We start from the raw sequence: 11,721 nt of genomic DNA, 5'->3' as shown, positions 1-11,721 counted from the left end.
AAAGCATCCACATCCATGCTCTTCCGTAAGAGCACAACACCCACATCCATGCTCTTCTGCAAGAGCATGCTCAAGAGTCCCAACATTCTATTATTCAATTTAAATATTTCAATCACTAAAAACATTTCCAAAATATCAAAATGCATTAAAAATACCCGAAATACTATTACAAATTACTATAAAATAAAACCTTACATAATAAAAAACCTAAATTAAAAAATTAAAATTAAATTCAAAAAAAAAAATTGAAGTATGAATGAGAGATAATTTGATGTAAAGAATGAATGATGAATGTGGGTATTTATAGATGATTTTGGAATAAATTTTTTTTAAAAATAATAAAAATTGAAAAAAACGGTAACAGAACAACTATATTTCTGAAAATATTTTTTTTTCGGAATCCGAAAATATTTTTTTTCTTTTTTTTCCGAAAATTTTCGAATTTTTGAGCCAATCAGGAGGCGCCATGTAGGCGTGCTCTTCGGCACGGCGGTGCTCTTGCTATCAGCAGGGCCATGCCGTCGGCAAGAGCACAGTGACGAGCATGGTATGTGCCGCGCCGACGTCACAACGGGTGCTCTTAGCTAAGAGCACCGCTGCGGATGCTCTTAACACAATTTCAACTATTGTTCTCATTTTCTCATACTCTATTATTTATGGGCCCCAGCATCCACTAACAACTTTTCAATTACATTTTTTTCTCCTCTCTTACTTTGTAAATTACTCATTAAAATTTGTGTCGTTGCCAAATGGTCTATCCATATGGGACGGATGGAGAACAGTAAGTGAGACACTTCTTTTTTGCACGAGTTTTCGGAAAATGATACTTCTTCCGTCCATAAAAATTTGTCACTTATTTCAATTTTCATTTGTCCCAAACAATTTGTCATCTCTCACTTTTATCTTTTCTGATAGTGGACCCCACATTCCATTAACTAATTCTCAGTCACATTTTATTATAAAACTAATATATAAAAGTAAGACTCACATTCTACTAACTTTTTCAGCTAATTTTCTAGTATTACATTTCTTAGTCCCGTGTTAGGTCAAATGGTGACAAAATTTTAGGAATGAGTGAGAGTAATTAATAGTTTAAGTGGAGAGAGAACAAAGTAAGAGAGAGAACGATTTAGAGAATTATTCATTCTTCACTTTTACAATTTTATTACTGATAGGATCCTGGAAGGGGTACATCCAAAGTTTTCATCTTTGAAAGAGCTATCGAGATAACGTCCACCAATATCATTTGAAAGTACTATCGGTCTATCGGGATAACATCCAAACTCTCTAAAACGGCCACCGATGTCTTCATCTTTGAAAGAGCTTCACGTGAGTATTTTGCACGCTTCAATCGAAGTCCGGTGGAGGGAAATATGAACGTTTAACACAAGTCACGCATTGCAGAAAGTGACCAGGACGAGTGACTTATAGCCGATAAAAGCCATCCGACCGCGTGTCAAGATGCAGGCATCCAAGGGCAAGAAAGTGTCACCCGGACGGGTGATTTGCAGCCAATAAAGGCCACCCTACCGGGTGTCGCATGTTTTTGCTAGATATGTTGGCCATTTTCTTGTGATTGAAGCCTTAATTATAAATAGCATTTTATTTCATTTTTTAGTTCGTTGATTGCTAAATTTGAGAACCGAGAGATTGTTCTTCCCCTTTTGTGGGTTTATCCAATTCCAGCTGCTAGGTTGCTTGATTCATCAATTGTTATTCAAGTATGGATCAAATAGATGTTTTCTTCAAGGTTTGTGGATCCTTGATTTTGTAGCCATGGATAGTATTAGTATGGTGTAAGTTTGCCTTAAGCTTCTCCATCAATGATATTATCTTCATTTCCATGTTCTTCCTTTCGTAATCTTCCATCTATTCTAATTTAGATTCAAATTTGGCATCAGACCACCGGAAGTTTGGGTGATCCATCCAAGGAGCATCCCTTTGTTTCTTAGGATTCCAGCTTCCATTTTGATTCCAACTTCCGACTCATTCACTTGTACCGGATATTCAGCCTCTCTAGCCGGACTACAGTATGGGTATATCTCTTCTGACCCTGATGCCACTTTAGCTTTCTCAACAACTGTGGACTGGGTATTTTTCTCCATAGCCTTCAAGCGAACCTTTCCAGTTTATCAATTCTGGCCTCCATCTTATCATCACTTTGCTGCTCATTGGTTGCATTGGTTGGTATTCGCCTAAGGAGTGTTGTGCATGGCGTATCATAGGCTTTCTTGGCATTGATCAATCTATCCAAAACCTTTTTGGCCTCACTCACCCGCAGCTTGAAAAAATCCGCACCGCTTGAGGAATTCATCAAGTCTTTGCTCTTGGGTATTATCCCTTCATAGAAATTGTTGTAAATTTCTACCTCCACCATGTGATTGTTGGGGCAAGCATCCAACATCCCTTTAAATCTACTCCAATACAATACTTACTCAGAGTCTCATCGCTCTTCTGATGGGCTCCTTGTATCTCCTTCTTCAGGGTATTCGTCTTTGTGGAGGGAAAGAAATAATCTAGGAATGCGGATCTGAAATTGGCCCACACCCTGATGAAATTGGGAGGCAGCCTCATGAACCATGTATCCGCTTCCCCCTTAAGTGCGAAGGGTATGGCTCGTAAACGGTAGTCCTCCTCAGTTGACCCATTTGGTCGCTTCTGTATTCCGCAGAGCTTACAGAACTCATGCAGGAATTCATATGGGTTGTCGATTTTCCTCCCATAAAAATGAGGCATAACGGCTAACACATTGTTTGTCACCTCAGTATTGGACTGCCCTTGAGTCACCACAATGGCCTGGTCGGCCAGCTTACCACTCAAGTAAGCATTCAGAGATCCAATTTTAGGATTGTCCTCCACTATGGCAGCCATTATGACTGGCATTTCCTCTGCAACAAGTTCCTCCTTGGGTTAGGTAAACGGGAGCCGATCCTCGTCACCTTCTGAACTCGAATGGGATTGTCCGCCTGTGTTAAACCCTGATATGGTGGTAACAGGGTTTGCTCTTTCCCTGATCCTCCAATTAGACTCAGTGTCTCTCTAGTGAGCAGGGTTATTATAGTGTCCAAACTTCAAGTCTCTGTTCATAAACTTCAAACACATGCACATATCACGCCATTCATCCCCGACAACGGCGCCATTTGAAAGAGCGGTATTCGCTAATGTGTACAGTAGTGTTCACGCAAATTTAGCACAAACTGATCAAGAGACGCTAATCAACGGATCAAGACAACCCTAGCCAATCTAACTATCGCTGGGTACGCAAAACATGACAAAACTCACTTTCAAGACGTTAACCCACAATACTATTAACTAGTAAAGGGAAGTAAGGTCGAATCCCACAGGGACGAAGGTGTTTTTTCTGTATTTGATACATTTGGGAATTGGCTGCTTCGCGCTTCAAAGTGGGTTAAGTTTACTCTTCTAAACTGATCAACTTAAACTAAACTAGACTCAGACTGACGACTCTGTTTCTACTTCAACTGATCAACTAAACTCGACATACCGACAGTACACTGCATAAAGTAAGTCGGGATCACTGACTCAAAGCGACGCACTACAATAAAGCTGAAAAGCATGAAGAGGTGACAAAGACTACTGCTCTAACTAACCACGATCTTCTTCTTCTCTAAACAACCAAAATAAACTAGCTAAGCAATTACGGTAAATCTGAACAGAGCATCTAACATAAAATAGGAAACAAAGTAAATCTGAGCTAGATCCATGCGATTTGAACACAATAAAAACCGATCAACAGTATTTATCCTAATTTCATGCAACTAACGTACGTAAAACTCAGATCAACGTAAATCTACTAAAAACGACTAAATCTAAAATAACAAACAACAATCAGAGCATCACGATACTAGATCTAAGCAATCAACAGCAATTAAACACAACCGAACATGATTAGAACAAAATCCAACTCCGAAAACTCCAGATCAAAACCAACATCCATCACAAACTCCATTTCAATCAACAAAAACGCCAACAATTCAACTCAAACAACAATCAAACTTCAGATTCAAGAGAAAACATAAAGAAACTTGAAAATTACTATCTAACTGAAAGGAAACTTAAAGGTAGCAGTGGATTCAACAAAACATCTCAAAATGAACGGAAAATAAAGTAAACAAATGTATCAACCCATCGAGATTTAGGAAATCGTAAACGAACAAAAGATCTTTCTAAACTAAGCTCTCTTCCTCCAAGACGAGGAAGAAGAGAGTGTGGTCGTGGTCGAACTTCGATGCTAACTGCTGCTAATCTCCCTGCTCCATGCTGACTCTGTGGTGTATGTGAAAATGTAAGGTTAGTGATGGTGGGTGACTCTCCGCAGGAGGTGGTGAGGATGAATGGTTAGATGATGATTTCTTCCACATTTCTTCTTCTATTTATAGGACGGCGTAGGGCACCAATCCATAGGGCAAGACCCTCATGATTTGGCATTAATGCCCTTGCATAGAAAGACATTCTCCTTTCTCTCTCTTTTGACTCATCATTTGCTGCTTCCTGATATCAACTTCTCTTGATCAACTCGCACAGCTGCCAGGTTCAGTCGCTCCGTCTCCTCTTGCCTTTTGAGTTTGCTTCAATTCTGGGCAATTTTTCCGCTTCTATCCCCACTTGATCAAGCCACACCAACACTTAGCCACTTTGTTGCTTTTCAGTTCCTGCATGCTTAAATATCCACTTTTTCTAACATTAATGTCCGATTAGTGTAGCAACCACCATAAAACCATGTTGGAACGAGCCCTATCATTAGCATAGTCTGTTATTCCTTTTACTTTTGTTTATCCATTTTTAGTAAGTTTTCACTTTTCACATGCACACTGTTAGTCCAGCACACACACACACTGCACATTTCACACCATGATGCACTTAGTGATCCAACGGTCAGGATAAGGATAGGTCCCTTTTCAATTCACGTTTAGTTTAACTCAACCCTAAAAGCGTGGTCTCAAACCAACTCTTGCAGAATATCATCGCAAGTGTATAACGCTCCATTCATCTCTGTGGGATCGATCATTTACATCCACTATATTAACCAGCAAAAGTGGGTTGAGGTTTTATTGAGAGATTTAAGCACAAACCCAACGATACAACTAGATCTAGGTATACTCATCAGGCATACACAAGAGAGCATAAAAATTCTACCAATCCTTGATATTGCAACCAGTCTAAATCATCACTATTTTTAAAAATAAAAAAATAACACAATTAACATGGAACAAGTATTATTTTCTAAAATCATCTTTAAAAAAAAAATTCATGAGACAGAAGGAAATATAAATAACCCTATTATAGTAATGTCCAAAAGTCATTTTCCTAGATTTATATAGTAATCTACTATCGTTCTTGTTTTTAATAATATCGAATCGAATCCCAGATTACTGTGAATCATGGAAACCACATTACCAGCAAGCGCATTACCACCCACCATATTCGCCGTCACTCCTATATTGACTAATGACTACCCTTTTCTTCTTTCCTTTTGCTTTCGTTTTGAAAAACAAATAATTTTGTAATTATATCAATTATCTCAAATCATTAGTCTACTAAGAGAATATGAATGATACCAAATTTAAACATTTAAATATCGTATAAAAGTGTGAATAATAGATATTATCATTGTTAGATTGATGAATACTCCCTCCGTCCACAAAAAATAGATCACTTTGTGTATGGCACGGGTTTTAATATAGAATTGGTAAAGTAAGAGAGAGGGGAAGAAAACGTAGGTAAAGTAAGAGAGATATGGAGAAAAAGTGAGTAAAGTATGAGAGAGAAGAAAAAGTGGGAAAAGTATGAGTGATAAACTTTCCATTTTAAGAAAATGATCTATTTTTTATGGACGTCCCAAAATGGCAAAAGTGATCTATTGTTTGTGGACGGAGGGAGTAGTTAATTAAATTCGGAGAAGTGTGACGAATTATTATACAAGACGAACTTTGACTCAAAAAGGATGCCTGGACTACAACACGGAGTACAAAATCATTCAATCAATTCATTTCTCTCCATTTCACTCGAATATAAAAAATTGGTAAAAAAATATAGGGGGAGAGATCCTCAGCAGCGCGGCATATCCGAGGGAGGCGGCAGCATCTTCTCGTTGGTGCCGGCCCCGTCTTTAACGATGAACACCATTCCCATTCCCCAGCTCACATGCCGCTCGAAATGGCAATGCATGTACCACACTCCTGCAATGCACATCTATTAGTCCATGCACAAATTTAACTAGACCAAATCTTAATTAATTAATTTTAATTAATTAATTACCAGGATTGTTGGCCTTAAATCTTATAGCAGTCCATCCATTTCTCGGCACCGCAATGTTTTCCATCAATGGCGGGTCGAAAAGATTATAGCTAGCTGGATCCGTGACTCTGTCGTAGTTTCCTAACCCTGACCCGACAACGTAGAAGCTGTATCCGTGTAAATGCATCGGATGCTCAACGCCTCCGCCAAGGTTGGTTCCTTGAAACACCACTTCAACCGTCGTGTTATATTCCATTACACGAACCGCAGTCCCGAATCTTGACCCGGACTGCTCCTTCACCTTTACGCCTTCTGTGTAGTTGAAAAACGAAGGCGGAAAGTCTGGGAAATCAGAATCATAAACGCCACTGATTCCTCTGTAATAAGCTTGAAGAATGTCCGTTGTTGGCAGCACCAACGACACGTTGTTCACGCTCGCTAGCAGCCTCGTCGTTCCGAGGCACGAGCTTTCCCGACATGGCAGCTGATTCACCGAAAGTGTGTAGAAGAGGGTTTTGTCAACGTTCTGAGGAACGTCGACAGGGTAGTTATTGGTTGCGAGACTTTTGAGTTGGTTGGTGAAATCGATTGATGCTGCTGAGTTGTCGAATTCGGGGAAGGATGGGAGGAGGGGTGATGGCGGCGCGGTGTAGTTTCCGACGTACTCGATGGTGGCGGTGGTGGGGATGGTCACGAATTCTCCGCCGCTAGCGTAGATTCTAGCGGCCATGTAATAGTGGCTGGGTGGCTGGTCAGCCTCGAGTAGAAGGTCGAGGGTCTGGCCCGGGGATATTGCCACGTAATCGGTTTTGATCGGCTTCGTGTAGGCACCGTCTGTGCCCACAACGGTGAAGTTGTGGCCGCCGATTTTGAAGAACATGATGTTGTCCATCACTGCGTTTACTAATTTGATCAAGTAACGCTTGCCGAATTCCACACGGAGCTTGTATGTATCTGCATTATAAACAATTACGGCTTAAACTCAAGATCTTTGGCCTTAGGTATTACTCTCTTCATCCGCCCATTAAAGATACATTTTGAATCGGTGCGAATTGTTTGACTTTATGATGAAAATAATAAAAAAGTTAGTGGAATGTGAATCCTATTTTTATATATTAATCTTATAGTAGAATGTGAATGAAATGAGTTAATGGAGTATGAGGCCTATTTACTAAAAGTTGGAAAAAGGTAAATGTATATTTAAATGACAGACACCCTAAAATGACAAACGTGTTAGGTTTTGACGGACGCAGGGAGTATCATTTTTATCACTATGTCAACTCACATACAACAACGTTGTCTGTTTTTGTGATACTAAATAAAATCCACCTTGCATTGAGCATGGATACAAATCTCCGGGCTGGCCATTGATTAGAAAAGCATCAGAGACCTCGGGATCGCCACCGCCGGCGAGAAATTTCCCAAAAACTTGTTCCACGTCAGCATTCCACCACTCTCCTGCAACAGTCCAAGCATAATTAAGGTTTAGTTAAACTACTATAATCATGTTATCAGAAAAAGTATGTCTTTTTCAATAAATAATAAACTAAAAAGGCATATAGTGTTAGGTATCAAAAGTGAAAAATAACTAAAATTTAAGCGAAAAGACAATGATATGGTATAATATATAAAAGCAGATGCGCTGTATAAGAGAAGTAATAGATTACAGATGGAAAAATCAGATCTAACGTTAGGAAATAAACTAATGAAGATCAATCCAAAATACAAAATAAAAAGAATGAAGAATTATAAAGGTGGCTACTAGTTGAGTATGAGTGGCAAGTGGCAACCAACCATTATATGATTAATATTAAACATAAAAAATAGGTATCTTTCATAAAGCATTCCCACATAACAAACACACCTAGACATACATACCTAGTAAGATTGGAACATGAGCATGAGGCTTAGGGAAGGGATAAGTCTCCCTCCTCGGCGGTAGAATCACGATGGCACCATACACTGAATTTCGAGACCAATCGCTGTGAGCGTGCCACCACAGAGTGCCTTCCTCATCGGAGAGGATAATCCGTTGTCTAAAGCTTTTTCCAGGTCTAATTGGACACTGTGTCACAAAGTCGGTGCCATCAGACCATGGATATCTCGGCATTTTTACCCCATGCCTGAAATTACAATCTAGGGTTTTATACCAATGCTACATTAATTTGATTTAGATTATATATATGCGAACTTCCAATATTTTTACCAGTGGATGGTTATATTTTGGTCGGCTAGATTAACAATCTCGAGTATGATCAAGTCTCCCTTTCTAGCATATAGCGTTGGCCCGGGGAATTGTCCATTTATTGTTAGCATGTTCTTTTTGGTACATAGCCTAGTGTGCGAAGCTCTTGTCACCTGCAAATCAGATTATAGCTTATCCAGAGAAGAAAAATTGGTAACCAATTATCAATGTTAAAGGAAAATTTATACTTACTTCAAATTTACAGCAACGAACTGCAGCATTGACTGGTGTTATGCCTCCAAGAAAAATTAATCCTAAGAAGTATAGGAGGAAAATGTTTTTAGCTAAAAAATTTTTCCTTTCCATTTGGGGTGGTTGAAAGCAACGTGGCTTGTGTGTTTTTGAGGTATGAGAACATTTGCTCACTTTATATAACGTTGATAATTTACCCAACCATACCACGTATACGTACACTGATTTTAATATTGCATATAGTTTTGCCACTTGTTGGAAACCACCCCTAAATTAGACCCATTGGGGCTTAATCCCCCACTAAAAATTGTTTACTATATTTTGACCTTTATGAAATTGCAACCATAAATTGTGAACTTATGTTGAAGGGTAGGTAGAGAGCTCGAGGACTTGCAACAGCTAAAAAGAGTAGCATTTGTGTTCTCTATTTATTTTTCTGTTAAGCAATCATACTAACAAAATATTTCAAATGAAAAAGTATTCATAGCTTAAATAGCACACGGTTTTTGTCCAAACTAATGACAAAAATCACCAACCAGCGTTGCTCGCTACGCCCACAATTAATTAATTCTGATTTTAGTTTCAGAATTTGAACAATGTCGTCGTTGACCTTTCGTCCACTTATATTGATCTGATTTTAGCCTTGTCTTATTTCCATGGACTATCGGAATAGCAATATTTGTATTTTTTAAGTTAAAATATAAAATAGAGCTTTTAAGTTTTAACCTTACCCTCGAAAGAGAGGGTTTGTCAGTTTGATAGTATTTAATACATTAAAAATTGACGAGTTTGATAGTATTTAATAGTAGTATATTAAAAATTGACAATATAGTAGTACTACGTCCGTCCCTGAAAGTTTTACACAGTTTACCATTCGGTCCGTACCTGAAAGTTTGACACATTTTACTTTTTACCATTTTTGGTAGTGGACCCATATTCCACTAACTTATTTCTACTCACATTTTATTATAAAATTAATACTTTAAAATTATGACTCACATCCCACCAACTTTTTCAACTCACTTTGCATTACATTTCTTAAAACCCGTGTCGAGTCAAGTGTGTCAATATTTGGGGAACGGAGGTAGTAGTATATATTTTTTTCTCTCGACATTCTTCCAATTATCAGAACTGTTTCAATGAACAGAGTTGCATTGATTATCGTTCATATTTCCACAAAATCCAACTTAGATTGATAGCAACGAGCAAAAATGTCTAGATAGTACGTATACGTTGGACAGAAATGGAAAGAGATAAAAAAAAATATTATAAGCTGTAAAGCAGGTACGAATGGAAAATCAATTTCATCTCTTCGATAAAGATTTACTATAGATATATTTATTTAGGGCATGAGCAAAAGCGCCGGCTTTTCCGCTAGCCGGGTGAAGAAAAATTGCCGGCGCTAGCACTGGCGGACCTACATGGGGACATGGGTGTCCCATGTAACCCCCAACTTTTATAACTTTGACAATATATACATTGAGTTCGCAAGAATTAGATGTACATTAGATATATCAACTGGCTGACACTCTAGCCTTTTTGTCAGAGGGATCTGAGTTCGAGCCCTATGAAGGGTCTAATTCATGCATACCATTTTACACTGTTTTTTATTTGTTTTGGTTATTATTACGTAGTACTTAGTTGATATTACATATATTCATAACATTGTCGATATGACTCTTAATGACAATATCATATGCATTTCAAGATATTGTCATCACTCTTTTATTATTTGTCATTCACTATAATCTATATATCTCACAACTTTCTTACCGATGATGCCACAACTACTTGCAGTGAGGTAAATATAAAAAAAACACTATGCAACTGTTAATAGTAATTTGGACCCCTCAGAGTCGAAATCCTGTGTCCGCCTCCAGCTATTGTCGTCTTTAACATGATTTTTACATTATGAATACCCCGCTTCACTCCAATCTCTTCCCATTTCATTTATCTCTCCATTTACAAAAAATGAATTTGAATGATCCCTTAACATATATCAACGGATCTCCAATATTCTCCGGCGGTCCCCCAATGTTCACCAAAGATTCAACCAATTTTGGGGATAGATCTAGGAGAAGTACCACTAGATGTAAGCCCACGTGGGCAAAACCGCACTCCCCTAACCACCTTCAAAAGCATTGGAGCCAGGTCCAACAAGATGTCTCCAAATTTGCCGCCATCTACAACAACACTGAAATGATGTGAGGCAGCAGCCAAAATTTGGAAGACATCTACAACAAGGCAATAAAGACGTACTCTAATAACAATTTGAGTGCTGAGTTTAAGTACTACGACGTCTTCCTCCTCGTAAAGGATTTACTGAAATTATCATCGGGTTAAGAGGCTAGTGGCCTGAAGAGGACCAAGGTTAGTGCCAGCAGCAACAGTATCAGGGCGATGCCATCAACATGAAATCTCATATGGAGGAGAGCTTAGGCACAGTAGTGCTAACAAAGACTCGTTCCATGGGCCAAAAAACGGAGAATAGAAAGGGCAAGGCTAAGGCGACCGAGCCACTCACATTAGCACAGGCCGAAGTCCACATTTAGGGGATCATTAATGCATCGTATACGATGTCGTTGATCTACACTATGAGTTTGTTAGAGGAGACCCGAGAAGAGGGTATGATAACTATGTAGCTAAACATGATGGATAGGCTTCACACAAAATTGGATACAATTGATGTGTCTTTTTCTTTATTCTTCTAGCTGTTTTATTTTGTTCCCACGTAAATTTTTTTTTTCTTTGTACGGTTTTTTAATATTAAGTATGGTTTAGTATTGTATTCAATTTATTGTATTTTTCTATTTTAATTTAATTGTTCCTCAATAACTTTTTGAAAAAAAAGTAAAAAATAGTGAAATAGGTTAGGACGGATTTTGGGGCTGTAGTTTAAAATACTGGCTAGCCACGAGAAAATGTATTGTAGAAGATTTTAAGGCAATTTTTATGCCCAACATAGATGCCCATATTGGATGCATTTGGATATTAAATGTGGAACCTGAGAGAAAATAAATATGATC

At 38.4% G+C, this 11,721-nt stretch overlaps 1 protein-coding gene across 1 annotated transcript; it reads right to left on the bottom strand.

Annotated features, from left to right (window-relative positions):
* Positions 1 to 5,812: 5,812 nt before the first annotated feature.
* LOC125212415 (laccase-14-like) lies at positions 5,813 to 8,829 on the bottom strand. The gene is made up of 6 exons (XM_048112589.1): positions 8,696 to 8,829; positions 8,465 to 8,616; positions 8,137 to 8,381; positions 7,588 to 7,716; positions 6,280 to 7,212; positions 5,813 to 6,200 (listed from the first exon to the last, which is right to left on the bottom strand). The coding sequence occupies exons 1-6, from the start codon at positions 8,807 to 8,809 to the stop codon at positions 6,070 to 6,072; spliced, it is 1,704 nt and encodes a 567-aa protein (XP_047968546.1). The 5' UTR covers positions 8,810 to 8,829; the 3' UTR covers positions 5,813 to 6,069.
* Between the last annotated feature and the right edge of the window lie 2,892 nt (positions 8,830 to 11,721).

Source organism: Salvia hispanica, chromosome 1 (assembly GCF_023119035.1).
Source record: "Salvia hispanica cultivar TCC Black 2014 chromosome 1, UniMelb_Shisp_WGS_1.0, whole genome shotgun sequence".
Taxonomy (NCBI): Eukaryota; Viridiplantae; Streptophyta; class Magnoliopsida; order Lamiales; family Lamiaceae; genus Salvia; species Salvia hispanica.
Note: the sequence above shows the minus strand (reverse complement) of the source record. Positions and strands in the feature narration are given on the sequence as shown.